General features: G+C 32.4%; 1 protein-coding gene across 2 annotated transcripts in view; it reads right to left on the bottom strand.

Moving 5' to 3' along the window:
* Nucleotides 1-19,971, bottom strand: part of LOC143253215 (protein dachsous-like) — a 123,444-nt gene that overhangs the window by 51,490 nt on the left and 51,983 nt on the right. The window contains exon 1 of one of the 2 annotated variants that reach the window (XM_076506681.1): nucleotides 8,628-8,685. The exons of the other annotated variant lie outside the window; for it this stretch is intronic. Coding sequence (XP_076362796.1) covers nucleotides 8,628-8,630 — 3 coding nt within the window. The 5' untranslated portion in view covers nucleotides 8,631-8,685. Of the gene's footprint in view, nucleotides 1-8,627; nucleotides 8,686-19,971 lie in introns of those variants that run through there. 2 annotated transcript variants of the gene reach the window in all.

The raw sequence follows: 19,971 nt of genomic DNA, 5'->3' as shown, positions 1-19,971 counted from the left end.
TGTCGGGCTTCGTATTGGAACATTATGCAGCTGAACACGCTCGTGCCTGTCATATTAAGGTGGTTAGAGATCTCGACTTGCAATCTGATGGTCGTGGTTTCGAAACCCCATCACACAAAACATGCTCATCTTTTCAGTAATGGGACGTTATAGTGTTACAGTCAATCCCACTATTCGTTAATAAAATAACACCTCAAGATTTGGCGGTGGGTGGTGATGACTAGCTGCTTTGCTTCTAGTCTTTCACTGCTAATTAGGGACGGCTAGCATAGATAGCCTCCTGTAGTTTTGCGCGAAATTCAAAACAAACAAACAAAAATTTAAAAAAATGGGAATCAAGCTCATTATTTGGTTCAAGGAGTTAGACAGTGCTTTAATGGCGACGCGTTCTGCTGTTTGACTGATTTTCTTGAGGCTAAATATTAAGGAAAGACATAACTGACCTGGTAATTTAACCATTGTTTCAGATGGTGCCTATTTGGTGGAAAATTTCTTACGAATGAATTTCATGTTTAGGTTTTGAAATCTAACAGAATTTTCACTTGTTAAGTAACATAATTATCACATCCACAAAAGCTGTTATTATAAATATTTGCAAAATGTATGGATTTTATTTTACGCAAGGAAAGGAATTTAAGATTTTCCTACGTGTCAGCTGGAAGCATATACTAAATATCATCTGAATACAGAGAAGGAAATATGTTTATAGGTTCGTAATAACCACAAGTATTGAATATACACTTCTTTACAAAAATCATCCTACCAAGTAAGCATTTTAAACCAAATATTCACACAGAGTTTTAATTCGCATTCAACATTCTCTAAACATATATCGATATCATAAGGATTAGTCTGAAAGAAATGTTTTTCTTTGTTTCACAGGAACAACATTTACGACACATTGAAGAAGTAAATGATCTTAATGTTTGTGTATTAATGATTCGATGTCTGTGATTTTAGTTTTAGTTTTCTCTGTTTTTCTTTCTCCGCTTTTCTTGGCTGATTCGTCTGTATATCGATGTGTTAGAAGATAACTATCAATTACCACTTCCTCGAAAATCACCTATGACATCACATGAATGGCAATTTTGTCGCCAATTGTCAAAATTTTCACCCTTAATAGCAGTTTTTGCTTTCTAGATGGACCAATAGAACGGTCATGCTCTAGAGGGCTGCATAAAACCTAAAAGAATTACAGTTTTGGGGAAAATTCTTTATTTGACTAGAGGGCTTTCTGAAAACCTGTCAAAAACACACAAGTTGGTTTTTTCACGACAATTAAGTCGGTAACCAAGACTTTCCTTATGGGAAAATGTCTTCAGTTTTTGTTTTTTTCTTCTTGACGGAGCTGATTTCAAGCTGGGGTTATTTCAGTGAAACGCGGTAAATACATCAAATTAAAGACCAGAATCTCGAAGTGATCAGAATGAAGTATATGAAATCAGCAGTTCGATTTTTAACTTTTTTTATTTCCAAAATTCCGATAACAACCTTGATATTTGCGCATCAATCATACTTGTCACGACTTCGGTTGTCTAGACAAAATCAATTAGAACCAAGATTCACATACCAGTTTTTTTAAGTTACAAATGTTTTCTTTTTATAGTTTTATGAAAGAGTATTCTGTGTATAAACTAAGAAAACAGTTGTCAAGTTAAAAAACAAACCAAGCTAAGAATGCGTTTCGATGTTGCTTACATAATGTTTATAATACATATATCGAAAAGAAAATGCATTACTTCATATTTTAACAGAATTCATTCTATACAATAAGAGCCAAGTCACCAACTTTTTACGCTTTCAACATTCATATTAAAACATAGGAAAAAAAGTATGAGATGTAATTTATTTTAAATATATATAAGGTAAAAATACGATTTCGGTAATTTACGAATCTCAACTCTCCTTCAACCAAGAAAATATTGCTTTGAAGTGTAAAACTGTTCAATTAAATTGCACAAACAGATAAATAATAGTCAAAATATTAAAGCTATGCAACAAGGCAAATACATCTTTATTAAATGAAGCCAATCATCTTCTCGGTCATCTGAGGGCCAGTTGAAATTATGTGTGAATAATAATTAGGCCCAAAAAAAGACATTTCAACGAAATGGAAACCGACTAATCACAGAAGGCTATAATTAACAGAACACCTAGACAATGCAGACAACTGTTCACAATATGTTTTTTCGTCTCATTGAAATATTATATTTACTTTGCTCTTGATTGAGATATTTTGAAATGTGCTGCACTACTTTTGTTTTTCTTATACATTCATCATCAATGACAAATGCAATCTGAGAATAACTTAAAAAGAGAGTTAGTCGTACTTTAAAAGAACAAATTGCCATTTATTACAACAATGGCTTTTCATTCGAGATGCGAGTCGTGGTGCCATGTAGCGCCAATATATTTGGTTCAAGGAAAATTTCTGACAATTGACAATGCAATGCTTAATAAATATTTGTGGTTGGAGGCTTATGTTACAAGGTGAAGAGTCAAATACACAACATTTCAAAGAATAGAGCTTTCGATATTCTCTGTGTAGAACGAAAACTTCATAGAGCAGAACGTTGAGAAAAGCAAGGTACCGAAAACCACCGAACAAGCTAATCTGGATAGAGTGAAAGCTATGGTTACGAAAGAGAAACCTGCGACCCAAAAAATACATCAGTGAAGATGAGCATATTAATAAGATATTAAAGAAGTTGATGAAGGTTTACAAGCATAAAGCCACATATAGAAAGTAACGGCAATATTCACGATAAAGATGGCTGACAAAACTGGAATAATATAGTGATTTTTATTGGCCCACATATCTCTCAAAAATTCCAATGCAGTTAGTTTCAAAGACCTTTAGCACGTTTGCCTAAATATGGATCTGGAGAGGTGATGTTTATATATAGTGAATGATATGAGGGAAAAATGTGGATAAATCTGGTCTAAGATTAACGACGTCATCGTTTATGGAAGGCAATTTCCAAATAACCAAGTTTGATATTTAATTAACTCTACACAAACATTTCTCAGGAAAAGAAGCACACGTAGCTGTTAATTTTGAATAAGACATAAAACACATTTAGTGAAGGATTGTGTTCTTTTACAAAAATGTTATACGAATTCTTATAGGTCATCAACTAATCATGATTTTATAGAATGTATATTAATATAAATTTTCGATCAGCGCAAATTATGCACTTATGGAGAAACTAAAAGTCAGTCTGAAAATCAGTATACCTAATTAAATATAATTTTCTTTTGTTCTTGCTTAAAAAGATTAGAATTTATTGTTTCATAAGGTGAGTACTCCTATTGTTAACGTTATGTTCGGCCGTTATCTCAATAATGTTGTGTAATGTTCGACTAACTAGAAAGATTTAGATAAGCCCCAAATACCTGTATTAAGGTAGTAATACAAAACAATCTCTATAGTAAAAAGTACAACAATAAAAAATAAAATAAAAAGTAATAGCAATTCATATATGAAATAGTTTAACCAATACTGTCAAGGAAAGCAACAATATAGTAATAGCATTTCTTATTTAGGGAACACAAAACTAACTGTTGGCTTAAACTACTGTCGCAGAATTAATTTTCTATGACAGCGTATATAAAGAACAGAATTATGTTTTATAATTTTAAGACGTTCTATATGCTGTTTTGAGAAATGGTTAAGTTAAAAGATTTTACAGATTTTTACATTTTCTTAATAATTTCTCAAAACGGTATATAGAACGTCTTAAAGTAAAAAACATAATTCTCTTCTTTACGTACGTTGTCATAGAAAATTAATTTAAATAGTCCTGTATATTTTAAGGTATTAAAAACTAATTGAATAGGGTCGTCAGTCCTGCAAGATGGATTAGATTACACAAGACAAAACTTTGTAAGACATTTTGGGTTCACTCTTCATGCACTAATCATGAGACGTCTAAAATTTATGAATGAAACATTCTATAAGGCTGGTGTTCAAGGTCAAACTACGATATCCTAACGGCTTAGAAAATTCTTATAGAAATGTGTATTTTATAGTATATTGTATATAGAAGTACTTACACGCTTATATACTATAAAAACCTTATAGGGTACAAATGGTTCTTTTTACTGCTAGGCCTACAAATACGCAAATAAAATTTCTATGGGACTTCTATAAAACATTTACATAATGTTTGGTATACACCTATATAAGATAATTTTAATGTAACAAGTTGTTACGTATTGTATAGCAAGAACTTCAGAGAAAGAAATTCCATTTTCACCTAAGTTTCATTTTCTCTTTCGTTATTTACTATTACTTGGCATTAAGTACTTAGGAGCTTCTCGGTTCTCCGACGGGAAAAGATCAGTTTCGGCTATTAATGTAAATTTGTGATATCAGACGGTAACTAGAGGCTCAAATAGTACTTATCAGAATTTGCATGACACTTTTCACAATTATAATCGCAGGTATGATAAATTGTCATAACCACTAACGTCTGAAAACCAACCATAATTTCTCGCGCCGACGTTGGTGCCCTATATGAGTGACATTTAATTCCAGCCATTCTGTCAGATAATAATTTGCAGGAGGTGCTGTTTCCCTAAATATTTCCCTTTGGTGTAACAGAACGAAATTAGGAGCAGAGAGCCATTTCGTGTGAGTATCTTTACGTGAAAATTCTGAAACAAATAAACAAAATAAATATTTACAACGTCTAAGTATGATGATGTGTGACTGATAACATTTCTTATTCTTTCAGAATAGATTATTAATTCTAGAAAATAGTATTGTGGTTTCAAACCTCAAATTTGAAGTAAAAATGCTTCTAGCAGGCATGATACAACAGTTATAACTATTCGAAACAATAGCAGTAATAAAGACACAACCTTGAAATATTTTTTTGACTATTCTTTCTTCACTAGGACTAAAGACATTGCCACACACTAGTTTTAATTTATTTCAGTCATGAAAAATTTCCGGTGATAATAATCTGTTCTTAAAATCGACAGAATTTAGGTTCTTATTTTCTTTATTTTTGTGACAGTTTTTGGAGTGCTATTATTTATTACAAGTATATATAGTATACATTGTTTTGGTTTTTCAAGTAGAGGGAAATAAATTAAACAACAATTAATAATTTGCATAAGTAAAAAAAACACTTTAAAGTCATCAACATACCTAATATAACGAACAGGCTAAAACTCATCAGGATAGTTAATCACCCATTACCTCTCATGTTAACTGAAAATTAAGTTTGCCAGAGTAAGTGTAAGACAAGCTTCCATTGTCTACTCGTCCACCTGGCCATAAACTTCATTATAGAAAAGTGTGTGAAATTCCAATAACGTTTTTTGAAAATGAAATTTGAAATACCTCTTAAGATATTCTAGTAATAAATACTAGGATTTAGGTTTATAGTCCTAAAACTAAATAAATTTTAAAATATAAAACCAATACACTGAAATTACTAAAATTCCCCTAGCCTAGACATTTTATAAAACAATGATGTATAACAAAAAAGTTGTGGGTAAATTTACTCATCACATAGATAACTTCTATTTACATTTAGATTTTTGTGTAGACTCGTCTCTAATTTGGAGCTGATACATTACAGGGAAAACAGTTTAATTAGCCAACACCATTCAATGCTAAGTCTTAGGCTACTCTTGCATGAACAAACAATCGGATTAGATTGGTACTCATACAATGCACTCACGGCCCTAAAGTGCAGACCTATTTTTTGGGAAACGAGACGCAAACCATGGACTTTCGCATTCACAGTCTCGGCACGTTAACCACTGCAACCCCCTCGGCTCACTCACACGTCATATCACCGTATTTTAGCAGAAAAGCGATGCCAGTAGATCTTGTATTTCTTGCTTAGCTTATTAAAGCTAATTATAATAATTATTATTATAGGACGACGTATGCCATATTATTTATTTGATATTGGATATTCAAGTAGAAACCTCAAAGGATATTTATGCTAATTGTCCCTAATTTTAACTGATAGACTAGAGGGACGACAGTCAATAAACACCACCCACCACCAACACTTGGATTGCTCCTTTCTGTGAGATTTGACTGCACTAAACTCTTCTAATGCGCATGGCCAGATGGTTAGGGTACTGACTCGTAATCTGAGGATCCCGGGTTCGATTCCCCAGCACACCAAACATGCCCATCCTTTCAGCCCTTGGGCTTTATAATGTTACGGTCACTCCCACTATTCGTTCGCCAAAGTGCTCTCACACTTAAAGTTATTAAATAAACTCCATTTTGGCGAAAATGTTAATTTTAGAAGAGAAAAAAAAAACACTTTTATCCAAAGTGTTTGAACACGATTACTTTATTACAGGAATTCAAATTCGAGTACAAATTCGGAGGACTATATATTCATTTATTATCGTCAAAAGAAAAAAAATTATATTCAGATGCTTCATTGCTTACTCTTAAATAATTATTCACCAATGGCTTTTCATCCCTACAAGAACATGGAATACTTTCGAATCCAAGAATAAAGGAAACACTTTAACATTGTCTAATATAACATCCTGGGAATCGGTATGAATATTCTGTGATTATTATTATTATAAAAATGGGGAATATCATTTTAAATTTACTAGGTGGAGTTTCGATTTTTTTCGTCTTCACGGGTTTTTTACATCTGTTCTTATGTTGCTACGAACCCTAACGTCTTTTCGTCAAACTATATCACATATGAATGTGAATACCGTCGAACAACTTGATATCAATACTATTTAAATACTTCACACAGTATGTAAAATCTATCAATTGCCATAAAGCAGTCGAATTTTTAAAATTCTTGTCATAGTTAAAAAAAACAATGAGATTTACAAATAATGATTTTCTATTTGTTTATAGTCTGAAAAAAGCCTTAAAAATCTCATCTTCCCTACTTTGTAAAGTTACTCACGTCAGATATTATTGAAAGCCTAGTCGTTTACCGGTTTCACATATTAGATATCTCTGTAGATTTTCTATTTTACCAGAAGTTGACCACAACATTTGAAACGACGTTTTTTCGTCTGCAGCTTGAAATTGACTTTATTCCAATGTCTACCATAAACATTTCTTAAAATATTTTGTGTGTGTGAAAATACTTTGAATAAATTTCTATCAAGACTGTAATAATGTTTGCTGTGAAACTCCTTGCCCTTTAATGCGCAAAGGCATGTCTGCAGACTTACAAAGCTAGAATTCGGGTTTCAATACTCGTGGTGGTTAGAGCACAGATAGCTCATTGTGTTGTTTTGGGCTTAACTTTCAAAACAAACAGTGAAAATCATTGCACTTATTTAAACAAGTTAATGGTCTAAAACATTCTAGGGATAAACATGCGATTGTCGGCATGTCTCACAGCTTTTGTAAGGTTTTATTAACTTGAGTTTCTTTAACGAGAAAACATAAAAGATTAGAATTACCAAGGTAATTTTTATAGGATATTTATTTTACGAAACTAATAGAATTAAACAAGATAGCAATGGTAGTATTTACCTCATAGATTACATGCTTTACCAGCTAACCGAAGGTTTTCTTGTATAAAAATATGTGATACTTACTTACTAACTTTCACATGTTTCAGCTGTTTTTCTTCCAAAGAAACGGTTGTTTTAGGAAATAATTTTAAATTCATTTTTCAAACTTACAGGAAAATGTGTCTTACTTGAAAATGGAGTAATAACGATCAAAATAAGTTACATAATATAATTCATTACACACAATAGCAACCCATCCTTTATCTAGTCACGACATTATTAGTGTAATAATCTCTCTTAAGCTAATTGGATAAATGTAACTAGAGGATTAGACTGGGTAGAAGAAAACGTCATCACACTACATGCATATAGTCCGAAAATGGATTTGGTAAAATTCAGTATTGAAATTTATAAGAACATACAGTACTCGTTTTTCTCATCCATGAAGTTACTCTGTTAAAAACCAGAAGAACTGGTATTAAGAGATTACATACAGAACCATTAGATACTATTACTAACAAATTAGTAGGAATTCCAAATATTAATACAGTAGATCAAATGATGATAATTTCCGAAGCTGGGATCTCAACAGGTTTTTTTTTATATTTGTTTTCTGCTCTATTTCTTCACGCATATCACTTCGTTGATCATTATGGTACTTTGTTATTTAATTGTCTAAATGTTATCGTAGGAGTATAAAATCTGCCTAACCTGTTTACAATGATTTAAATATTTTAAGACAACTGTTCTAGAAGATCAGTCATTTCATAATAAAGAAACTTAAATTCCCGGTTTTATAGGCAAGCAATCAAAGTCCTTTTATTTATAGTTTTAATGTTTATTGAATTAGTCTTTTAAAAACTATAATTATCACTATCAATTTTCAAATGCTAATCAAAATTGGTATGCGTACGTTAATACCGATTTCATTTACACATGCGCCTGTGAATCCAGTAACGTATTGGAAATCATTAATAATCTATCAAAAATAAAATAATTTGATTTTAAAACCATTTAAAAACAATGAAATACATACACACACATATACGATTATAAAAGTATGTATAGTTAAGAATTTTGCTACAAATACATTAAAGGTAAGATAGTCTATTAGCTAATCACATTTTATACTTAGGGATTAATCGTACCATATTCTTGTCTTTAATCGTGCGTGCAGTGGCATGTGTTAAAAGTATTCACTATTTGTTTTATATTATTTTTGAGTTATTGTGGTAGATAGAAATTTCGTTGTTTCTGGAAAAAAATGTGTAACATTTGGTCAACGGATGCGCGACTGCATTCCAGACGGAAACCACAACGTTTGTTTTATGAATAGCCGTACACCCCTTCCACCTAAACTGCTAGGTAGTGGTTTCCTGGTATAACGCACTACCATCAGTGTGTCTGGTTTAAGAAGAAAGAGTGCACCGACCTGCACGACTCTGATTAATCACATATAAAACTTGGTCACACATCTGACACCATCTCTGGCCACCATCCCATTTTCAGGCACGGTCAACATCTATTGGAGAGATGATATCGATTGTATCGGAGATTGACACCATGCATTCTTAAACTTAGTGTATCAAGAAAAAAGTATTCACCAAAAGCCCCGCCTTCTTCTGTTGAGAAGTAGACGCATCGTGCGCTTAAGCCTCAAAATATTTTGCAGTTTTTGCACCAGAGGGCGTAACAACAACTTTCAAGAGATAGCAAATTCCTTGAAAATCGTTACATAAAACTATACGTAGTCATGATTCTTGAAAGTTAAATATCACGCTTAAACACCTACATATCTCGTTGATTTAAATCTGTAAATAAACAGCTTAGTTTCGTATTACCAATTTTAAGAAAATCAGATATATTCTAAAAGGTTGTTTTCCATCCGCTAATATACTAATGCTGCTTAAACTAATTTGAACATACTTACAAAATGAAAAGGAACACACTTTTACTTGTTAAGAACAATTGCCTTGATTCATCACAGTCCTAGCAGCAAAACCATTTAGATGAATACCGAAACTTTTATAAGATGAGACTCAATAGTTCAACTGGTGCTGATAGGAAGACTAGTTCAAATATGTGTGACATCACAAAATATTTCTCATACTTTAAACTGTGGATACTTTATAATAATTACACTATGTAACATAAATTTTGTTCCTGGATGGTATGTGTTATTTCTTAATTGCTTATGATGTAAAATTACAGAAAATGGCCATTATTCCCTTCAAACTTTGCTTTTGTGACCTGGATAATGAAATTTATAAATTAACCTATTTTCTATGTAAAAACGGGCAAATTTGCACATTTTCATTTACATAAGGTCTGAATAATACAATATATGAATCAAAATTTACATGTATTTACACTAAAGTTATACAAAAATGTTTAGAAGTGACTAGTGTTTCGAGATTTGCGACTGTAATGCTAATCACTTTCACGTATCAGCCCCCAAATATAGTTTCCCATCATGCTTCCGTTAAACGCTCCCAGGTCAGAAAAGCAAAGTTTGAGGAGAAAAATAGTTCTTTTCCATTTATTTTAGGCATAAGCAATCGGGAAATAACACTTGCTGCCCAGAAACAAGAAAAAATAAAAATTGTGTTTCATAGTGTTATCTGGTCATCATATTGTGTGAATGGTGGGTGGTAGAATGCTGGTCCTCCGCTAGGATAGCTGTAAGTCTTCGGGTTTACAACGCTAAAACCAGGGATTCAATTCTCCTCGGTGGACTCAGAAGATAGCCCGATGTGGTTTTTCTATAAGAAAACACACATACAGAATGCTGTGGATGGATACCTTTCCTCTGAATTGTCATTAACAATGAGGGTCGACAGTAAATGGTCTTAGTATCTTTGTCATATGTACAAATACATACATGTACCTTTTAACCTCGTACCGCCTGCTAATTAAAATCTAAAATTTGATTATAAAGTAACGATCTCTGTCAAATTCAAATGAACTGCCTGAAGTTAATATATCAATGCTGACGTGTAATGTATGTTGAGTTTCGAGTTATATTTTCAAACCTAATTATGTTAATCTTTAAGCAAGTATTCTGGTAATCTGTAATGTTTATACTTGCAGAGCTTTTTGATTAAAGGAGTTGCAAAATACATCGTTTCGGCGTCAAAATAAAAGGACAATTTTTAAAATCTCAAATGTTGCGCTGTAATCTCTATTTGACCAGCTAATTCACTTGTTTCAACTTTGACTAACGTTTATTTGTTTTCTTTAAATATAAGGACAAATGAAGTGGTATAAAAGAAGTTAACGTCATGTGTGTTAAGAGATGACATTTACAAGTTAATTATGAAATGTAGCAAAGCTAAGAATGAAGATCAAACATGCCTAAGCATCATTTCAATAAAGTAGATGAAATTATGAATGGGCGTCACCGTTACCTCTAAAGACTATCGGTAAACCAAATATTATTACAGAGGTCGACAAGCAACCAATAAATTAGTTAATGATACTCTAGGAAGTCGAACCTTTCTTCATATACATGTATATTTTTAGTTTGCACGAGATTCTTGTGTGTGATACAGTGTGTATAAGTAAAGCTGTGATCAATCCAGAGGTGTCGTTATTAATATTCTTAAGGTTAAAAGAACTTCGATTCCTGACCGATTCCTGACTTTTATTACTGAACTATGTTCCCAAACAATATTAAAATGTGTACTCGAGGAGGTACACTAAACACACACGCGCACATACTTTTTCTTTACCTCTGAGGCATTGGCTAAAAACATGAGCCATTTTACTCTTAAGAAATTGCTAAATTTGTTAGCTTGTTTTTGAATTTCGAGCAAAGCTACGCGAGGGCTATCTACACTAGCCGTCCCTAATTTAGACCAAAGGTAAGGTAGCTAGTCATTACCACTCACCGCCAACTCTTGTTCTACTCTTTCATCAACGAATAGTGGGATTTACCGCACATTATAACGCCCCCACGGCTGAAAGGGCGAATATGTTTGGTGTGACGGGGATTCAAAGCTGCCACCCTCAGATTACAAATCGAGCGAGTGCCCTAACCATCTGGCCATATCCGGCCAGAAATCGCTAAGCATTATATCTTCATACAGTTAAGATAAGCTGGCGAATACCTGAATTCTGACATCTCTGAATCTGAGAAGCAACACAATGGTTACGTTTATAAATATTACCTTATGACGAACTTTGTGTATTCCAAAAGAAGAAGTGTTAAAGGGTTTTATTGTAATTCCAATGTTGGAGGTATATTAGTTAATAAGATATATACGATCCTCAGTGGCACAGCGGCATGTCTGCGGACTCACATCGCTAAAATCTGGGTTTCGATACCCGTGGTGAGTAGAGCACAGAAAACCCATTGTGTAGCTTTATGCTTAATTCGAAACAAACAAAATCAAAATATATTACAGTTATATTCTTAAAGACAAATATATTTACCATAAATGAGAACCCTCCAGTTAGACAGTGGTATGTCTGCAGACTTATACTGTTAGAAATGGGATTTCGATACCCGTGATGGGCAAAGAACCCATAGCTGTTTGTGTATCTTTGTGCTTAATAACAAACAACAACAACGTAAATGAAAATCATGTACAAACACTATAACGATAATATCATGCGTCTCCCAGCTTTTGGTTTTAGAAGGCAGAATTTTGCTTTTATGTAAGGATAAGCCGATGTCATTTGTTAGGTTAGAGAAGTAAGAGTTTATGAGATACTTACAGAGATTTCAATTTCGTCCAGTGTTGCAATATCTCATGAAGTTGCTTTACTTGTGTTCTCCAAATTTGTGGTGTGGTGTTTTTTAAGGATAAAAATATTAAAACTTGTGTGAGAGTTAGGGAACCCAGATAAACAACATAATTGCTATATTGTATATAATTGCTAAAAAGACATTAAGGTTTTCCAGTCAGCTGGATGAAGTATTAAATTTAAAACTTGAATCATAGCTTTATAGCGTCATACTTAAAAAGCACAGTCTGAATAATAGAGAAAGAACAGGAATTTAACAGGGAAAACTTAGAAATGAGCATCTTGGACGAATTAGAATAAATAAAACAGGGAGAAGCTTGACGAAAGTAAACGAAAGAAGAAACATGACTTTTCAAACTATATTGCTCATAATGAGGTGTCTTCAATCATTCCTCTGAATGAACTGTTTCTATGACAATTTTCACTGTCTGAAGTTTTCCAAGTGAAGTACATATATTTTCGATGGATTAAAGTCCAGTGAGCTTGATAACCACTCCATTGAATCAATGGTATTATAATGGTATTATTCCGCGGGATTTAGAAATTGGTACTTCGACCAATGCTTATTTCCGATGCATATTTACTAAAAATCATACATATCATATTTATCTCTGAAAATAAAACTGAACTCTAGACTATTATTCATCTTATTTGAAGAGAATAGAGTGAAACGTCTATAAAAGGAACATTGCCTGAAATTTCGTTGGTCCACTTGGTGTGATCTCGGTGCAATTAAAAGCGAAATGTTCTGAACCTAGATGTGAGTGAATTACACCATATTGAGAATGTGGTTTACAAGCTTACCTTGTCTTATAAGTCCCGTTTCCGACTATCGTTTTTCTGACATGACGTCCAATTTCGCCTATGAATATCTGATTTAGTTTATCGTTGATATCCGTTCAGCTACAACATTGATTTTTAAAGAATTTGCAAATTCTGGTAGGAACACTCTGAGAAACTTATAACCAATTAGCAACAGCTTGGTGGTCCTACATCTGTGGGTGGCACACTGCGTGACTGAAATATTCATAGTTATCTTTAAGACACAGTCATAGCTCATGAACAATTTGAATAATTTTGAACTATGTGTTTCACTTCAAAATAACAAAAGAGTCAAGGTTATGTGAGTCCGTAATATATATATATAGCATAGACTAAATGAATAACCAATTTAGAAATCAGATCATATGACTGATTTGTATAACAATGAACAGAATGGGGCGAATGACACCATTTTACAACATAAATTATGCTCAGTATAGAGCTATACAATTAGAAATTATGATTATTCTTTACATATTGTGTAAAGATGTGAAAGTTCACGCTTAGTAGAGCCGAACGCGGCCTAGGATCTGGGGTAGATGTGAGGTTCAGTGGTTCGCGTTCCACTTCCGCAGAAATGATGATAAATAAAAACACGCTCCGCACTATTGGGATCATGTGCATGATATAAGAATGACAGTCAAATTCTACTGTTCAATTTTACAAAACTAACCCAAGAGTTGACTGTGGGTGGTGTTGACTAGCTGCTTTCCCTCTAGTTTATCACTTTAAAATTAAGAAAGCTTGGCGCATATAACTTTTCGTGAAATATAACAAGCATATCGTACTCGGTAAAAGTTAAATTTTAAGATTAATAGAAAAGGTAATGGTTTCATTTAAAGAAATTACTATACTTCATAAACTATTAATATAATGCAAGCATTGAAAGGAGTTGTAGATATTTTAAGCAAGGAAAGCGAAAGCCTATGGATAATACTTGCAATTTGAATTACTTGAATTTTGTTTAAACAAGCGTCTTTCCTCTTCTTTGCGATCATAATATGTGTTTGTATTTAATGATCTAATATCTCAGTCTACAGCCATTTTGTTGTCTATATTATCATACATAACTTCAAAAACGTTTTTATACAGATTGGAGAGTAAAAAAGTATTATAAACTTCTAACAGTGAATACAAGTTTCAAAGTATATGACATAATCAAGGCATATGAGCGTCTGATAAAAAAATTACATTAATATTAATCCTTAGAACATTTTAAAAGTAAGTAATATCATATAATTAAAAGAGATAATTACAGTTAACCCATAACCAGAACTATTTAAATAAGTTTAGACATTTTTTTTTGACAAATACCGCTTTTTTGTCATAAAATTAATGCAACCGGGCTTTGATGGAATTAAAACGTCGAATTGATATAAATCATATTGATGTTAAAGAGAAGAAAAATGGAGTATATGTTACGTAATGTTATGGAAGTGCTGGCACAATACAGTTAAAAATTTACATTGACGACCGAATTAAATAAATCACAATTTCATTAAATACGACAGCTAGGATTTCTAGGACTTGAAAAAGTCAAATAATCAAAGATTAGTCTTTAATCATATCATGCACGATTACTTTAGGTATTTTGCGTGATAAGAAGATCAGTTGTTTTCCATCTACTTCATAAAAAAAAAGCAAATGACTTCCAAGCCGGACCTACAGGACAGTTGCATTTTCACTTTGGTAAACTGAACCGAGAGGCAGTTCAAATAAACAGAAGCTAGAGGTGGAACGGCTTTGTTTGTTTATTTTGAACTTCGCGCAAAGCTACACGAGGGCTATCTGCGCTAGCTGTCTTTAAATTAACAGAGTAAGACTAGAGAAAAGGCAGCTAGTCATCACCATCCACCAAACTACACTAAACTCAGAATAAAATATCTGAATAAGAGGAGTTATCATTAATATCACGATTCATATATATATATGTATATATATATATATATATAGTTTGAAAGGTCACACACCATATTATTGTTAACATGTTTTTCATTAATTTATGCTAATAAATATAATAAAGATGAAAACTAACATTCAACAATAGTTTGAACTGCCTTTTCTCTGCATTATATTTCCTAAAGAAAGAAATTTAAATATTTTGAGAGTTCCGAGAAAGCATACAGTTGTTTGCCAGATAAATAAGACGCCAACATGTTTTTGAAAGTGAGTAATACCACTGCATGAGAATGTAGATGCCCAAACATACTACTAAATATACTAGACTGAAGTCAACAGAAGCAAACACTGTCAGACAAAACCAGTTGTCATTCTCTAAACTCTCCATGAACACTGATAACAAAAGGCACAAATACAACCTGCGTTGGCCAACTGTCGCCAGCGATTGTTTTACTGTAATCCACGACTTTTAGATGTTTTCAGGTGGTTTATTGTCTTTTTTATAAAGAATATCCTTATGTTTTAATAAAACTGTCTGTTTCTTGTAACACTTGACACAAATCACGGTGAAAACAAAAAAACTGATTAGTACACAAGGCGTCATGTTCGAAGAATTTCGTCTCGCAATAACATCGATATGTAATAGTTTGTGTATTTTCTTATAGCAAAGCCACCTCCGGCTATTTGCTGAGCCCACCGAGGAGAATTGAACCCCTGATTTTAGCGTTGCAAACCCATAGACTTACCGCTGTACTAGCGGGGGAATATGTAATAGTGCTTACACAATAAGCCATTCACTGCTAAATGTAAACAAATCTAAAAGTTGTGGACCTAATCTGTTTACAAATCAATGAATTAAGTAGTGATACTGTCTCGTGTTTTATATTCTGTAGGAATTATTGGCTCCACCCGTTTTTACAACAAAGTATGTGTGTTTGTGGTTAAACACAAAGCTATATAATGGGATATCCAATCCCGAATTTAGTCTTATTATAAGCTCGCGGAATCATCAAGTGACCTATTTACGACAAGACATCACTGTCTCTAAAACAATTAAATGGAAAAAAAAAAGAATGTTATATTTTTCCATCAATTACTGCCTGAAATTAGAAATTAAATCGGGACACATCTTCGACTGACTGAATAAATAAGAAAAAAAATGGTTTAACTTGCCTTAGAAGGTGCTATACAAATATTTCTATAGTAATTATTAAATATTATAAAAGGTATATCCAGTAAAATTGAACAGCTTCTTCTAAAATTTCGCATATTTTCGTAATTTTTAAGAGAAAGTTTCGCATGGCTGCATAATGACAAATGACGTATTTAGAATGCTACTACATCATGTAGAGTATACTTCATAAATATCGTTTTACTATTAAATATAAGCAAAAATATACTCCTACTTTATATCATTATTTAGATTACATTTAAGAGAGTTTTGAGTCTGTATTTCTTTTGTTTGCTGACCCACGCTGTATAGATGAACCTTGAATAGACAAAATTGCAATCCACATCAAAGGGAACAACAAATCAAAGGATACATTAGGTCTCTAAATCACAGGTTATACTTTCTTCCGTGTAAAGAAATGTAAAATATAATTTAGATTACATGTTTTGCGAAGCTCTCTTTAACATAAAATTCAAACCTTAAAGTATAGAAACAAATACATTTAGATACACGTACTTCCACTTACTACTTCATCCCATAACAGTCTTATTCTGAGAACTGATGATATAAATATCTTCTAGAATAATACTCTTTCTGCCTTATCTCAGACCAGTCGATGAATCTTGGTTTTGAACGAAATACCTCGCTGTCACTGTATATAGCAGATAAGCGTGGTTTATATCTTGCAATTTTATTTTTAGTTTTACTCATAAAGTCTTCAAATAGAAAGAAGTAGTCAGATTTCAGTGGTTTTGCTTGCATGTTGCAGGCGAAATTACGATAGCTTAAAGTTGCAGATATAGTGTATTTGGCATATTGTTATACATTCACCTATACTTATACACTTTTAAAATTAAAACTTACAACCAGACATGTTTCTGCAACCAAGACAGTTTCTCGATATTTCAAGCTCAGCTGCCTTGTGTATGTGAATGAATACCTGAACATTTTCTGAAGGCAAACTGTTTTAATGTCTTAAAGTGATATCTTCGTAGCTAATGCATTTCCAAAGTCAGCTTGTTTCATGTGTTATCGTAAAGTCCTCCATTATTACATCGATAAGTCTACGGATTTACAACGCTAAAATCAGGAGTTCGATTCCCCTCGGTGGACTCAGCAGATAGTCAGATGTGACTTTGCTATAATAAAACACACGCATGCATAATAATGTCTATAATTATATTATAGAATTAGTTTGAATTTTTAAATGTTTAGTATATATTTTGTTTTCTTCGGTTTTGACATTAAAAGCAGCTTGTAATGTACAGTACATGAAATCCTATAATGATAATTGTTGCTACGTAATTAATTCAGGAACCTAATTATTATCGAAAACATAAAGCGCAAGCACAAATTCACTCAAATACTAGCATATGCATTTGAAGGACAGAAAAGCATCTATATTTATGAAAGGTAAATTTATTTTACAAGCTCTCTGCTCACAGTATTTGTTCATAAAGTAACTACTATATACTTATAAGAATTGCATGATACAGAAGAAATACATATATTAAAGTTATCGTGGATAGATATAAAATATTAACATGCTCAGACAACCAGTCTTATAATTATAAAATATTCAGAGTCTGTAATTTTATAAAATACGGATATTTCATTTTGTAGTTGCCTATTTATGTGAATAATGTTTGTGTTATATATTCATGGCAAAACTACTAAGGCTATCTGCCTTTGTACCCCTTTTCAACCATTGACCAGAGGAGGCGCAGGCACTGAGCAACTCTTATCATCCACACTAAGAGGTTGACTATCACTGTTGTGACGCTTCCACATCTTAAAGTTAAAAAAAAATATTTTGTAGTATAGCAAGGATTTGAAACTACTTCGCTATTTTGAAATCCAAATCTAAGGTTGGACCACATCGGAGTCACCTAGACGTATTATAAAAGGGACGTTATGGATACACATATTGATATCCTTATTTTATACAGTTACGTATATACATACCAATACACCATTCTTTTACAAATATTTGGAGATGCACATCCATTATTATACATTCATATGATTACATTCAATATGAGTGTTACGTGTGATCGTTTTTATTTGAGTGTTTGTCTATAGAATAGTTGGTAAATAAAGGTTAAAACCCATCAGTGACCATGTAAGATATGCTGTTTTATCTGATTATTTCGTTTACTTCACAAAAATTCTCGTGATTTCCTTTTACCACATATATTATCACCTTATTTGTCAGTTTATCTTATGTCAGATAATTTGTATTCTGTTAAAATATGACTAAATAAAGAGACGTTACTACCAAGTATATATGAGTACGTGTTTTATGGAATCCAGGTCGGTCGTATATTAAAATCAAATATTTCTCTGTACTGTACTCTGCATAACCGGGTGTTTAGTCATCAGTAACTTCCTTATTCATTTACCATTTCAAAACAACCATGTATATGTCTCACTATAAAATCAAAACCTCAACGTTCTAAAATATTCTAAAACGGTATGCAGAGAAACCCCTAAATACTTAGTTTTATCAGAATATGGATCAAATTATACAACTTATAGCTGTCAACTTTAGATTAGAAACAAAATACTCTTATAGCCATTCGAATCACATTTCATGAATGTATATGTTGATTGATTGATTGAAGTTAAGCACAAAACAACGCAATGGGCTATCTGTGCTCTGGCCACCACAAGTATTGAAACCCGATTCCAAGCATTGTAATTCAGCAGACGAACCGCTGTGCCACTGGAGGAGCACATTTAAATATTTAGACAATCACGATTCACCTAACTGTAACTGTAGAAAGATAACTTCGTAAATTAAGAATATAAAATTCAGTAATATTTAATCATTTTGGTAATTTAATGTTAATTTTTCTAGTGGTGTATGTTTCATATTAGAAGTATGTTGAAAAGAAAGATGTTAACAGTAAATTAGATAAATAAGGCATTTAAGTTAAGTTAAGGCATTTTTTGTTACTTTTCAACATTTCTCTGAGATTCGGCCATTTTAAATGACGTAGATATTTTCATTTATTAAAATAATAATACTAGCACGTGTAATAAACATGGTAATTGTTTCTTATAATATTACCCCCAATACTATATTTCTATGAATACACAATGTTTTACAATAAGTACAATGAACTTCTAAAACATGAATGTATTTTTACGTGATACTTTTTGTTGTTGTTGTTTTTTTTTAATGAGTTGCAACCAAAACGTTACAGGTTCGTTTGTGTAACCAGTAGCTTAAGAATATTTCGGTTATTTCATTATAGACAGCCTCTTGAACAAAAGTGTTTCAGTGCGGTCAATTATTATAATTTATCACAATCGTCTTTCTTGTCGAATCTCGTTAGCAGAGGACAGCACCATGGTCAACAAAAAGCTGTTGACCTTTGTTTCTACAAGAGTTATATTCTTCCTTAATGAACTCTAGACGATTATATCAACGTATTTATTGAAGCTCGGAAGTACACAGACTGAATCGTCTTCGTCATCACGTCTTGGTTATAGAGGGACACAAAGGATCAGATCGATACACTTCTGAGAGAGAGAAATGAAAATAATTTATACAAATACAAAATCAGGTAAACAGATAAGTTATCAACATACTTCTCATACTGTTATTATATAGTGAGTTTCTTTATGTCTGTAGTTGAATGCATTTATCCTCAAATAACCGACTTTTTTACATAGTTTACAACTGTAAGATGGGGTGTCCAGATGTTGTATTGTAATGAGTAAGTTTATGTTTTTTAATTGTTCACATCTTCTCCAGATAATTCAAGAAAAAAAATTACGTTGTGTTAAATCACTCATCTTTTATGATCCTAGTATATATTTCTCGGATTAATTGCAATAATACA

Source organism: Tachypleus tridentatus, chromosome 6 (assembly GCF_004210375.1).
Source record: "Tachypleus tridentatus isolate NWPU-2018 chromosome 6, ASM421037v1, whole genome shotgun sequence".
Lineage (NCBI taxonomy): Eukaryota > Metazoa > Arthropoda > Merostomata > Xiphosura > Limulidae > Tachypleus > Tachypleus tridentatus.
This window is presented reverse-complemented; position numbering and strand designations above follow the sequence as displayed.